The sequence below is a fragment of the Bubalus bubalis genome, chromosome 20 (genome assembly GCF_019923935.1).
Source record: "Bubalus bubalis isolate 160015118507 breed Murrah chromosome 20, NDDB_SH_1, whole genome shotgun sequence".
NCBI lineage: Eukaryota > Metazoa > Chordata > Mammalia > Artiodactyla > Bovidae > Bubalus > Bubalus bubalis.
Genome location: NC_059176.1, coordinates 53,996,659 through 54,011,291, shown reverse-complemented (window position 1 = coordinate 54,011,291; position 14,633 = coordinate 53,996,659). Strand labels below are relative to the sequence as shown.

The following is a 14,633-nucleotide window of genomic DNA, read 5'->3' as shown; positions in this document are numbered from 1 at the left end:
TCCATATCAGTTCAAGAAATCTGTATTTGTTGAATGCCTGCAGTGCCCTAGAAATCACGGTTGGTACAGTGCAGGTCATACTTCATTTTAACCTTATTACAGCCTTGTGAAATAGGTTTTATCTGTTTTATAGATGAAATATAGAGTCTCAGAGAATTGAAGTAACTGGCCCAAGGCTGTATAGAAATGGTGGAGCTCCTGGTACACACGCAGTGTGGAATTGCCAGGGTCCCATACTTCCCTCAGTGCAGATTTGACAGGAGGAGGGAGACTTGGGAAGGGCCCCTGGGATGCTGGGTGAGCATCACTCACTCAGGGACAACCAGCTTTCCATTTAGTCCCAGCCCCTACACTCCCGAGCAGAGCAAGATCCTCACTAAAATAACCTAACGTTTATATTTCCCATCATATGGTTTTAAATCTATTTTTTGGTTACCCTTAGGCTACCGTTTTGCATTTCAGTTCTCCCGACAGCCTAATGAGTGGGTAGGGTAGGTATTGTTGTCCCCGTTTTATAATCGGGGGAACTGAGGCCAGAGAAGTGAAGTGAGTGGCCCAGCGCCACGAGGCTACACACCAGGCGCAGAGTCCAGTGTGCCCGGGCAGGGGTGGCACGACTGCGTGTGCAGGGCAGAGACCCGGCCTGGCAGACCGAGGCCCTCAGCGGGTGGTTCATGCTGCAGTGTCCGCAGCGGTGACCCCGCTCTGAGAGTCTGGGGGTGCGGCACCCACACCCATCTTCTGACACCTTTGCTCTTGAAACCCGAGTTCAGGGTCAGGTGGTAGAGTACCCGGCACTCAAGTGTACACGTTTCCCAACGGGACGCAGTCCTGTTGAGCAGGACGTCCTGTGAACACAGTGGTTGCCTTTTCAGGGTCCTCTTCAAGTGCTTGGCAAGTGGGTCCTTGGTAGCCCATCAGCTACAAAACAAGTGTGTAGGCTTTGCTTTTGCTTAGGAGGAGAAAGGATGAAACAGATGCACAAACTTACATTCAAAATGACGGACAAAGCAAACGATTTTTAAACTTTACATTTCTCTGGCCCAAGTCCTATCCAGCCATATGTTTGTCCATCCCTCCCTCCCTCCGTGTATCCATTCCCTCATCCTCTTTTCTCATTGTGTCTCCTGGGGCTCCTTTGTGTTTTGGTCAAGATAGGTGGTGGAATTGAGTGGAAACTAGGCTGGTAGCAGTAACTGAGTGTTGAATACCTGCTGCGTTGGTGCTTTACACTGTGTTCTTACTTAAAACCTCTTAGCAAGTGTCTAAGATAGAGTTAATACAGGTAGTATCAGTATTTTTTCTACAGATGAGAAGATAGACCCAGAAAGGCTAGTTTGCCTAAGGCCATGTGGTTAGTAAATTGGCATTATTCACAAGCTTGTGTATTGGTTGTTTTAAAACTCTTAATACAATTTTGTGAGGAGGTGTTTTTGGTAACATTGTCAGACTTTTAACCAAACTAATGATTCATAGATTTGGTTTCAGTAACACCCCTTCCTTTTTTGGGTAAATTTCTAACCTGAAGCATTTTAAGAATTTTGACATTTCTCGGTTTGCTTTTTTAAAAAGCCATTCAGCTACTAATCTCAGGATTTCCTTATCTGGCAACCTGCTGGCAAATTGCAAAATGAACTTTCTGAGGATAATGTTTGTATTTATCTAACAATTACACTGGTTACCATTTATTATATTTGTGTCAGGCATTTTGGGTAAATTCTCATATATTTCCCGTCTCCCAAACCCTTTGGGGGTGGGCACGTTATCCTCAGGTCGCAGGTGATCACTGTCGCTGGCAAGTAATGGGGCAGTACTTTGAACCCGATGGGAAATCTGAGCTAAAACCCATGGTCTCTTGTACTGCCTGGGTCTTTCTAAGAAGGTGAGTGGGTCCTGCTAGTTGGTTGGAGCAACAGAGCCATTCCACGTGTCTCGTGACTCCTCCTGTGCACTTCTTTTCCCTGCTGCAGTGTGCATGCAAACAGTCCCAGCCTGTGTTTATTCTTGGTGTAACATTTATGCCTCAGAGGTTTTCTTCAAAGAATTACGAATTTACACAGCTTAATTAGTGGTGACAAAGTTTCTGTGGCCAACAGCACGTGACACTGAAAGTACCTCTGACTTGACTACAGACCCAGGTGGAAGAAAACGTGGACCCAGAGCTTAGGGCCTGATGGGTGTTTGTGAGGAAATGAGGATCCGCGGGCGCACTCTACCCTCTAAGGAGCACACACCTTTAGTATATTACACATTAGTTTCATCTGATGAATTTTGAAATTTCCTTAAAGGCATACCAAGACAAAGAATGACTTGACCATCTTACCTGCATTTATTATTAACAGAAATGGAAATGATTTTTAAGCAAAGAAAATAAGGAATGTTGAATAAACCTATGTGGCTAAAATCAGTATTTGGCCAAAGCTGACTATCACCAGTGTAGAATGAAGTTGTCTTGTACACGAATAAATATGAAACAGTATAAAAAGTAATTCTATGTGTTTACTAACGTTTAATGGTTTTAAGAGTCTTAGAGTGGAAAAGCAGTAATTTCTCAGCATCACCACCTTCTATCTGCATTGCTCTTGATTCCTTAACAGCATACTCACTTTCTGTTGACAGACCAGTGTCCCTAAACAGGTAGGTGTTAGAAAATTATAATTCAGGAGAGTTCTTCCAGAGCATGTTTTCTAAGAGGAATTTTGTACCTAGGATTCTTGATTTAGTGATTCTCAAAGGTTCTTGAGCTGCTGAACTTGGTTAGCATTAGAAAAGTCATTTTGGCAAGGTTTTGCTCAACGGTTTTATTGTCCATACACACTTTATACACCGTCTATAAAGGGCTTGAGCATCCCCGGATATAGGTATAGGTGGGGGGGTCTTGGAACCAACTCCTGCAGATACAGAGGCATGGGTGTGTATTGTGATGTCCTTGAAGTATTCTTAATAAAAGTCTGTTGTTTTGATATTTGATTAGCAAAATGTATTTGAGGTACCTCATTTTTTCCTGTTATTTCTTTATACATTTATATCTGGATTGAGGATAATTTGTCATAGTGGCTATACATGGTTTTTGCATGTCTACTCTTTGTAAAATTTGGAGATGGCAATGTTGACTTTTCAGCTTTTATTTTTTCTCTTATAAGACATGAATCATTTACAAATAGAATCTTCCTTGAAAGGCACGTGGCTTAAATGGAATGAGAGATGTGCAACTTAAAGCATTTATTCTAGTGAATGTTTATTTGGTGTTGTGAACAAGTTAGCAAACAATTAATCAGAATTAGAGTTTTTATATGTCCTAACATAATTCTGAAAGAGATGGGAAAACCAGACCACCTGACCTGCCTCTTGAGAAACCTATATGCAGGTCAGGAAGCAACAGTTAGAACTGGACATGGAACAACAGACTGGTTCCAAATAGGAAAAGGAATATGTCACCCTGCTTATTTAACTTATATGCAAAGTACATCATGAGAAACGCTGGGCTGGAAGAAGCACAAGCTGGAGTCAAGATTGCCGGGAGAAATATCAATAACCTCAGATATGCAGATGACACCACCCTTATGGCAGAAAGTGAAGAGGAACTAAAAAGCCTCTTGATGAAAGTGAAAGAGGAGAGTGAAAAAGTTGGCTTAAAGCTAAACATTCAGAAAACGAAGATCATGTCATCTGGTCCCATCACTTCATGGGAAATAGATGGGGAAACAGTAGAAACAGTGGCAGACTTTTTTGGGGGGGCTCCAGAATCACTGCAAATGGTGATTGCAGCCATGAAATTAAAAGACGCTTACTCCTTGGAAGGAAAGTTATGACCAACCTAGATAGCATATTCAAAAGCAGAGACGTTACTTTGCCAACAAAGGTCCATCTAGTCAAGGCTATAGTTTTTCCAGTGGTCATGTATGGATGTGAGAGTTGGACTGTGAAGAAAGCTGAGCGCCGAAGAATTGATGCTTTTGAACTGTGGTGTTGGAGAAGACTCTTGAGAGTCCCTTGGACTGCAAGGAGATCCAACCAGTCCATTTTAAAGGAGATCAGTCCTGGGTGTTCATTGGAAGGACTGATGCTGAGGCTGAAACTCCAGTACTTTGGCCACCTCATGCGAAGAGTTGACTCATTAGAAAAGACCCTGATGCTGGGAAGGGTTGGGGGCAGGAGGAGAAGGGGATAACATGGCTGGATGGCATCACCGACTCGATGTACATGAGTTTGAGTGAACTCTGGGAGTTGGTGATGGACAGGGAGGCCTGGCGTGCTGTGGTTCATGGGGTCGCAAAGAGTTGGACACGACTGAGCGACTGAACTGAACTGAATATAATTCTTCCTTGTATCATTTATCTTTCTGTAAACAGTAGTGGCTCAGAAAAGGTAAGATAATCTTCATAAAGTTATCTAGCCAGAGCACTCTCTTAATATTCATATTAACTGTCAAGCTATGTCTCTATTAATTTAACCATCTGAAACACTGTTGTATAGTGCATAGTGGCATAACAGTTTTCACGATCACAAATTATTATAGCGTTTTACTCTTAACAGTAAACACATGTATGCTCTAATTGGTTATTAGAATTTTTGCAGCAGGAGTGTATAAGGAGATGTGCACTTTATGTACTTGATCGTTAATCACATGCATGTTGGGTAGGCGTTCAGCTGTTTGGCCTTAAAAAATAGCAAAGCAGAACTTGAATGCATCCGTATCGTTTGTCATCTGTGAACCTGTTTTCCTCATCTGTAACATAGGAAGTCACAGCATGTATCTCATAGGTCTGTTGAGATTAAGCGAGAGCATGCCTGTGCAGTTCTCAGGAACTCAGCCTGTCGCTTTATTTGGAGAGCTAGGAACGAAGATCCACCAGCAGTGAGTCGAGCACTCAGCTTAATGTGAACGTGACACCTCTCCGCACCACCACCCAGCTTCTAACACATCTTTTCCTGGTCAGGTTCACCGCACAACTGTAATGCTATCTTGTGAAACAGCAGGGAGCCGAGAGTCCTGTTTTCTTCTAGCGGTAGAGTGGTTTAGGGGTGGCTGCCTGACCGTTACCCCACAAGCAGGGTCTCCCTGCCTTTTCTTTTAAATGTCTAATACTCAGAAACTGCCTTCTGGTTTGCTCAGAGTCACACCACCCGTGGCGTCCCATGGTGTCACAGTGGGAGAACCAGATGCTATGCTGGTAACACTTCACAGTCGAGGTCGCTTGATCTCACAGCAAACCTAGTATTCCCACTCTACAGACAGGGAAATTGAGCTGCTGAGAAATTGAAGCATGACTAGCCCAAGATCCCACAGCTGGTAGTCTGAGTAGGGAGTCAAACCAAGTCTGTCAGACTTTCCAACTCATGTTCTAACCATTGCATTATAAAACTTGTGTTTTAAATTATTCAGCAGCATAGAATCTGTGCCAAATTGCTGATACAGAGTAGTTGTTCAGATGATTGGCTCTTCTTCTTTTGTGCTGTTCCCATTCTGGTCATTACGGGCAGGTGGCTGTATTGTGTCAAAAAAAGAAGGAATATCAGTGCTAAGATTCCTAGAGAATCTGCACATGTGTGTGAAGCATAAGTTGTCCAGCGGTGTGTTGTTAACACCTAAGGTAGTAGCTTTCTGTTCAGTTTAAGATGGGTCAGTGCTTGCCCTCCCCCTTCCTCCTCCCCTCTGCTGGCGCTTGTCTTCTCTCGCTCCGTCTCCGTGGAGCTGTGGTTGACGCCGCAGGACTCCTTGAGGTCTGGCACTGTGAGGGTGATGTGGTTTCATGGAAGATATTGCAGTAACTCGCAAATAAGGAACTAGGTGCTGCACTTCCTGTCAGAAGTAGACTCAGCAAAACACGCCTTTGAGGAGGCCTGACCTGGCCGTTCCTCCTCTGCTCTTAAAGCCAGGACCCAAATAGGATGGGCTTGCGGTACTCGTGGTGCGTGGGCAGCCGAGAGTGAGTATCATCTTCCAAATGGGTGCACTGCTGACCTTCCTTGTTCATATTCTGCCATTTGATGGGGCCTTTTGCTGTATCTCAGCAAGTATCTTTGAGCTTCCTCCCCAAATGACTCGTGTTGTTAGTACCGGAAAAATGTTTTTCTCTGCAGTTGATTTACAGGGTTTTACATGTATGTTAGCGTCAAACTGAACTTTCTTTTTGAGTTGCGACACACAGGGTGAGAAGGTGGAGGTTGATTGGTGGTTGACTGTTGTGTAACAGCTGGAACGCTGGCATATTAGCCGAAGTTCATTCTGGGCTTATTGAATTTTGTTGTACCACGTACACAGACCTTGAGGTTTGGATCCAGCCATGGATTCTCCATGCTTTTCTACAGTTGAAAACTTGTTATGGATATTATAAAAATTTCGACAGAAAGCCTTCTATACCCGACTGTGGTGATTTAGTCGCTAAGTTGTATCTGCCTCTTAGGACCACATAGACTGTGTAGCCTGCCAGACTCCTCTGTCTTGGGATTTCCCAGGCAAGAATACTAGAGTAGGTTGCCATTTCCTTCTCCAGGGGATCTTCCCAACCTAGGGATTGAACCTGGGTCTCCTGTGTTGCAGGAGGATCCTTTACCCACTGAGCTATGCAGGAAACCCCTGCTATACCCGACATCCGACTAGCTTCTGGTAAGTATTATAGTGGACTTAGAATTTTCAGAATTTGAATGTGTCCTCATAATTTGACATGGGCTTTTCTCGTGGCTCAGATGGTAAAGAATCCACCTGCAATGCAGGAGACCTGGGTTCCATCCCTGGATGAGGAAGATTCCCTGGAGGAGGAATGGTTACCCTCTCCAGTATCCTTGACTGGAGAATCCCATGGACAGCAGAGCCTGGTGAGCTACAGTCCATAGGGTCGCAAAGAGTCAGACACGACTGACACTAACGCTTCATTTCACTTCATGATGGGACAGTGTTGGGGGGTCAGTATCACTGTGGATAGTCTAAAGCGGTACAGAAGTTTTGGAATGAGATCTGAATTAGTACAGATTCTGGGTTTTTCACTTACTGTGGACTGGGGCAAGTTGTTCCTGGAGCCTCACTGTCCTCACAGGAAAAATGGGAGCACAGCAGCCTGTGTGTCAGAGCCGTTGTGGAGGTTAGAAGTCAGCGCTGTTCACCTCATACTGCACTACTAGCTTCCCTCGTGGCTCAGACAGTAGACTCTCCCTGCAGTGGAGGAGACTGGGGTTCGGGCCCTGGGTCGGGAAGGTCCCCGGGAGGAGGGCATGGCAACGCGCCCCAGCCTGGGAAATCCCATGGACTGAGGAGCCTGGTGGGCTGTGGTCTCTGGAGTCACCAAGAGTCTGGCACGACCAAAGCTGCTAACACCAAGTAACCATGCTGCTAGTATCACTGATTTTTCTCCTGCCCCGCCGCCCCGGTTGCTTACTCCTTCCAGTGTGTTCTCACCCCACTCGGAAGACAGTTCTCGTTCCTGCATGATCGGCAAAGCTCTGTGAGATCTGAACTGTATAGAACCCTCAGACCTCGTTTCGTAATGTTCCCTTCATTCCCGTCACCTTCCCTGCACAGCCACGTCGGCCTCAGCCGCGCTGGCCAGCTGCTTGCCACCTCGCAGGTTCTGTGTGCTTGCTGAACCCTTGGCCTCATGAATTCTGTCCCGGCAGCGTCACATGCTCGCTCTTTCATGTGGTTCCGATCAGTTGCCGTATCTTCTCAGACCATTTTCTGGCACCTGTCTGCAGAGCCAGTGTCTCCACTCCAAGGAATTTTCTGCCATAAGCACCTTGTTTTATTTGCCTTAAAGCCCTTACCTCTAACTGTAATCATACCCCTCTACACTGTAACCTCCAACATGGTAGGAATCTTGGCTCTCTCATTTATTTGTCAATATTATTTTTCGCACCTGGAAACATAATAGATACTGCATGAGTATGCATGTTTGAATAAATGAAAAAATATATAGCCTAGACCATCTTCTGAAAATGTATGTGTTTTTATTGTTTGTTTTTGTTTTTTAAGATAATCCTGAAATAAGAACTTAAGAACAGTACAGAGAAGACTAAATTCCTGTAGAATGCATTTGTAACACAATGGACAGTAACACTACTACCTGTGTGTTATCTTTTCAGTGGACTTCTGGAAGCATTTTATTTGGTATTAGAATGTTTGAAAACAAGCATTCATATAGCTCTTACTACATTCTCATATATAGAGAAACAGTATTTTTGTAATTGCTACACATATAACCCAATTTGGTCCTATTTAATAGGATATAGATTTTCATTTTAAGGTTGTACAGAGTAAGGTAAAATTCTCTGTATATTTATACTGGAAATATCTTCTGGGATCTTTTTATATGCAGACCATTTTAGAGAATATGTGCTAATATGAAAATAGTTCTGTTAAGGTACAAGTATTCAGTAGAATACTCTCAATACCTTTTTAAAAGGTGATCCAGAGAAGCATTTAGCTTTTCTTTTAGCTCATTAACCCACATGAGTTACTATACTAAATTGCTTAGGAATAGATTGCTTGGAATGAAAATATATATATATATATATATATATATATATATATATATATTTAAATCATGTTTTAGCCCTCAGGCAGCCCTAACCCCGTGAAACCTTGTTGGTTTACCTGAACTTTGTTCTCCATCTACATGTAGAACATCAACCTTGTCACCTGGAATATTGCAAATATTTATAACGAAAGAACTCCGAAAAACTGAGTCCTACTGTTCAGTGTATGGTAGTCCCTCAGGACCTGCCACTCATACCAACGCCCATGAATGCTCAAGTCCCATAGCTGGCCGTCTGTATCTGTAGCTCTGTAGCCTGTTTCAAGCAGCTGTACATTGTGTAGTACTTCAGTGGATTTATTGAAAAATATTCGCACGTATGTGAGACCCATACAGCTCAAACCTGAGTTGTTCAGGAATCAGCTGTACCATTTTTATTATGTACTGTGATTAGCTTCCTATATTTCACATTTTATTAAAGGAAATCATGTCATTGTATTAGTGAAAGAAGCTCTTTGTGACGTGCCTGTTAAAGTAGATTTTTAGATGCTTTTGGTTTTCTAAAAATAATTATTAAACACTGGTTGGGACTAAACTTTTAAAAAACTCTTGAATATCCTTGAGTTAGTTTCCAGGCCCATGTGAAGTATTCCTTGGGAGAAAAGGAAATTTGTCCAGTGGGTCTGTAGCTGGTACCACATTCCATGTTTCTGTACATGCCATGATGTTTCTTTCTGCTGCCACTGGCCTGAATCCCCAGGGTGTGTAGATTTTAAGAATATGAAGTGTGGTCCTGGCAGACTGGAGGGATCACTGCAGTTCAGCATGGGGAAGGCCCTGAATTGGGGCTGATCTGCCAGCTCTTTGCCCTGCTCCATGATGAGATCAGTATAAAGTACATTGAGAGTATGTGTTTAGAAACTTTTATAGTAATCTGACATGGGCTTCCCAGGTAGTACAGTGGTAAAAAATCCGCCTTCCAATGCAGGAGATGCAAGAGATGCAGATTCGATCTCTCGGTCAGGAAAATCTCCTGGAGGAGGAAATGGGAACCCATTCCAGTGTTCTTCCTGGGAAATTCCAAGGGCAGAGGAGCCTGGCGGGCCACAGTCCATGGGATCAAAACGAGTCGGACATGATTGAGCAGCTGAACACACACAATAATTAGAATAATTGTATATCTGTTGAATCTGTTAATGCTTTGGGCATAAGTTTTTTGTATAAGTTTTGTTTTTACCAGTAATTTTTAGAATTTTAATTTTTGTGATGAATAGGAAATTTTAAAAAATCTGACCCTTCATAAATAGTTTTGAGTTCTCACCTGATGCATTTAATCTACTTATTTTGCAGTGCTATAAATCAGGGAGAGTGGATTAATGTTTTATGGTTTCTGTGTAAGTAGCAGAGTTTCTGGGAAAAAAGTAGAGGAGAGTTACCAGGAAAAATGTCACATGTAGGCCGTGACCAGTCTATTTTGACTTCATTTACTTGTCTGATTGCTTCTAAATAAGATTAATCCATTTCATCAATTGAATTATGAAAAGTGCTGAATAAGGGCAGTGGGACTTATAAAGATAGACAAGATCATTAGAAGTTTGTTAGACTCAAGTATGGATTCCTTTCTTAAATTTTCTTTTTTTAAATGACCGTAACATACTGTAACGGAGAAGGCAATGTCACCCAACTCCAGTACTCTTGCCTGGAAAATCCCATGGATGGAGGAGCCTGGTAGGCTGCAGTCCATGGGGTCGCTGAGAGTCGGACACGATTGAGCGACTTCACTTTGACTTTTCACTTTCATGCACTGGAGAAGGAAATGGCAACCCACTCGTGTTCTTGCCTGGAGAATCCCAGGGATGGCGGAGCCTGGTGGGCTGCCATCTATGGGGTCGCACAGAGCCGGACACGACTTAAGCGACTTAGCAGCAGCAGCAGCAGCAGCAACATACTATAAAGTCACATGAACTTCATGCCTGAAGATGAGTCCTGCCCAGATTAATGAACAAAAATTAGTTTTTCTTTTTCCTGAACTGGAAAAGCTAGTTTGCAGAGTGCCGACTCGTAATTAAAGTTACTGGTTTGTATAAGTAAGGCAAATAGTTTATCTTTAGAATCATGAAATCTTCACTGTTTGAAGCCTGTTAGTCAGCTGATTTAATGGTCACTGTTACACTGAAGTTTGGGATTCGTATTTAGCTCTTAATCTTTCTGTCATATTGAGTTTCAAATGCTTGTCAGAAAAAATGGATGTGTATTCCTTTCCCTCTATTGTGAATAGGTTGTTTAAATCAGTAGGTTTAAAATAGGTTATTTTAAATCAGCTTAAAAATACTGTTTTGTAAGCATTTCTGTCATGCTAGAAATTGCATTTGTTTAATAAATAAATAGTTAGCATTTCCATTTCCGACTTTGAATTTAATTTTAGGCCAGAGTGACAGTGTTCTCCCTTTTGAAACAATTGCCATGTGCCTGTGTTTCTCATTCTCATTAAGTAACATCAGGCGCTTTGGAGGCAAAGGACATGTGTCTGTGTGCTTAGTCACTCAGCTGTGTCTGACTCTCTGCAAGCCCATGGACTGTAGCCTGCCAGGCTCTTCTTGTCCATGGGATTCTCCAGGCAAGAATACTAGAGTGGACAGCCATTCCCTTCTCCAGGGGATCTTCCCGACCCAGGGATCTAACCAGGGTCTCCTGCACTGCAGGCGGATTGTTTACCAGCTGGGCCACCAGGGAAGCCCAGACAAAGGAAGTAAGTAGGTATTAAGCCAGTGACTGTTGTGGAATAGGCAAAGGACCAGAAGTTCTGTGAGCAATCAGTGGATCAACCCAAGTCATATTTAAATAGAAATCTCTCTCACTTAGCTGACCTAAGTCATCTGGGGGAGAAAAGGGCTGAGCAAGAGAGGATGCATTGAGCAAGGAGAGGTCAGTCCATCTGGGTTGCTTCTTAGCGGAGGGTCTGTTCGAAGTGCCTGCTGTTGTCCTGGGGACGGATTAAATATGACTGTGTCAGAGTCCAGGCCGAGACTTCTGTGTCATGGTTAACTTCTCCACGTTCCCTTAAAGCGGTTTCAGTGACACGTACACTGAGCTGCCTCTGTCTGTCCTGTGACTTAGGCCAGAAGCAAGGACGATCCCAGGGAGGGAGAAGTAGCCTTTTTTAAACAATGAGGTTAACATAGCAAAATTATTCGTAATGCTGCCACTGGAAGACAGGTTTATTTCATTGTCAGATATTCCCTTCTACATTGCACGGAGTTTCTTAAATATCCGGTTTATTTAATTGTCAGATACTACCTTCCACATTGCATGGCGTTTCTTAAATAGTTGTAGCTGATACTCCATTATGTATTCTGATATATTTTCACTTTATGATACTTCTACCTATTTCTCTGGTCTTTCTAATTATTTTTGAGGCTCTCTAAAGTATTTTGTTTATCACGAGTATTCAAACCATTTAATGTTGAAATGTTAACTTTAACCTTAAAACCAACAGAAATTAACTAATGAATGCTGCAGTAAACTTCTTTTTTTACTTACAAATTTTTACCTCTGTTAAATTATTTCTGTAGGATAAATTCCAGGGAATAGTATGATTAAGTAAAAGGATATATTAACATGTCTTGCCAGCCTGAGCTATACTTTTGTTTTTTAAATGAATCAACACCTATGTGGTGTCCTTAGCTGCACATTAGAACCACATGGGAACTCTAATTGTACATTACAGTCTCCTGGGAACCTTTAAAAATATCAATGCCTCAAGGCCTCCTCGAGACTTTTTTTATTAGTGTGAGGTGTGATCTGGACATTAGGATTTTTAAAAGCTCTCCAGGTAATTCTGAAATGCAGTTAAGATTAAGGACTTTAGTTAATATTGCATCTGAAAATTAATTCCTGAGAGTTTGTTGAATTAGGTTGGTGGCTTAAATCTGATCAAGAAGAATCAACAATGAAGTATCAATAGCTTGATCACATCAATAAATACTTAGATGTTAATCTAGTGTAAACTTTATTTTTTTTTTACTTGGGGATGTACTAGGTCTTGATGTATACACAACTAGTATCATGGTAGGATATTAAAAAATATTTTTTAGGATCTTGAAAGCAGTGAAGCTAGAAAATGGAGAACTTTGGCCATTAGAGGAACACGATATTCTACAAGTCATGGAACCATGGAGTAAGAGAGAGCCCAGGTTGCCCCTCAAGAGTGAAAGCGACGGAGAAAAATGTCCACAAAAGTCATGGACCAAACACTGTACTCTGTGTCCATAATGTGTAGTAATCCAGAACTCACATCTCTCCAAAGCTTTAGCCCTCAAAGTCCATATGTTAAAAAATATTTAGTTTGTTTCATTGGTCTGCATTTTCCAGTGCAAACTAGGCAGCAGAGATAGTTTTATGTGATGGTTTAGAATGTCAGCCCAAATTCTGGCTTAACTGACTGTTAGGCACATTATTAAATTTCTTATGGTTTTAGTTTCCTCATCTGCCAATCTTCCCTCACAGGGTAGTTAGAAGAATAAATTAGGTGATGTATGTAAAACACAGCTCAACATTTGATATATTGTTGAATAATTTAGCAGTAAAGGAGTGATTATGGCTATACCCATTGCTTGTGGAAGAAAATAGAATCCAATATTTAATGAATTCTTAATGCATACATTCTGGGGCTTCCCAGGTGGCTCAGCGGTAAACAATCCGCCTGCCAATGCAGATGTGGGTTTGATCCCTGGATCGAGAAGATCCCCTGGAAGATGGCACGGCCACCCAGTCCAGGATTCTTGCCTGGGAAATCCCATGGACAGAGGAGCCTGGCAGGCTGCAGGCCGTGGGGTCACAAAGAGTTGGACATGGCTGAAGCAACTTAGCATGCTCACGCCAATAGATGGATAGCATTTTGTCCTTTGAAGCAATGATTTATCTGTCCCTTCAGACAGAGTGCATTCTTTGTGATCCCAAACCATTTGTCTACAAAGTATATCCCTACTTTTCTGCCCTGGAGTGAAATCCCAACAAATACTGGAGTACGGGCCATGTGTCAGGAGATGGAACAGGGCAGTGCGACCCAGCCAGTCAGAAGACAGGAGGTCCTGGCCCTCCTTAGGGGTTACAGGGAGTGGAGAAGGTGCAGGACAACACGAGAGATCTTTCAGCTCTCAGAGGTGGGAGACTTCTCTAGGAGTCGAGCTGGACTCTCCAGATAAAACTCAGGGTGCCCAAGAATGGTTCGAAAACAATATATTAACAGGATGCTTGATAGGTTCCCATATTCACAGCGTCAGTCCTTTATATCTTGAAGTCTATTCTGGGGCGTGATTGAGTGTAACCCAACGAGAGGTCCTCCGAGACGCACAGTAGCCTGTGATGTTGTAAGGAAGTACCGCCTGCCCTGCGCCGCTGACGCCGCTGGTAGTGAAACACCCTTTGCTTGGCTCGCGGCGGCGGTGTCCTCACGGGGTGAAAACAGAGAGGTCACGGAGATCTGTCGCGCTCCCCTCCCCCTGCACTGTTTACACGCCTTCATCTACAGATTTTCTTTCTCTCGTTTTTATTTGTTTGTTTGTTTTTCTTTTCAAAGCCTCATCTGAGGCTCTGGCGCCTCCTAATCCACCAGCTGAAATAACCAGAAATTCTAGTGAATTTGCGGTGTGTTTTTCTGTCCTGCCAGACTTGATGGCATAACATCCTGGTGTGTGTTTCTGAGGTAAAGTTTAGATACCCAGGCGTATCTTTCTTCACGGCAGAAATACAAGGCCGAGGCCCGAGTGACTGACTCAGCGCTGCAGAATCCCACCTGCCAGTGCAGGAGACTCGGGTTCCATCCCTGGGTCAGGAAGGTCCCCCTGGAGAAGGAAACAGTAACCCAGTTCACTATTCTTGCTGGGAAATCCCATGGGCAGAGGAGTGTGGCGGGCTACAGTCCATGGGGTTGCAGAGAGACACACACACACACTTCTCCGTGGCCAGAATGTCAGTGCAAGCAAAGGGTCAAGTCAGTTACCAACTGTAGGCATAGAGAGCGCTTCTAATCAGGAGAACGGGGAGTAGTTACCTAGGAACAAGGAAAGTGAACTTAAACTGGGAAGAAAGCCTGTCCCTCGGAACTGAGAGCGTGGGGAGGAGCCTCCAGCCCACCTCTGCGGGAGAGCGGCCGGGGAGGCC

General features: G+C 43.3%; 1 protein-coding gene across 12 annotated transcripts in view; it reads left to right on the top strand.

Annotated features, from left to right (window-relative positions):
- The window catches only part of AKAP13 (A-kinase anchoring protein 13), a 322,494-nt gene that overhangs the window by 150,586 nt on the left and 157,275 nt on the right, over positions 1-14,633 (top strand). Inside the window, exon 1 of one of the 12 annotated variants that reach the window (XM_044933358.2) lies at positions 5,704-5,930. The exons of the other annotated variants lie outside the window; for them this stretch is intronic. Coding sequence (XP_044789293.2) covers positions 5,893-5,930 — 38 coding nt within the window. The 5' untranslated portion in view covers positions 5,704-5,892. Of the gene's footprint in view, positions 1-5,703; positions 5,931-14,633 lie in introns of those variants that run through there. 12 annotated transcript variants of the gene reach the window in all.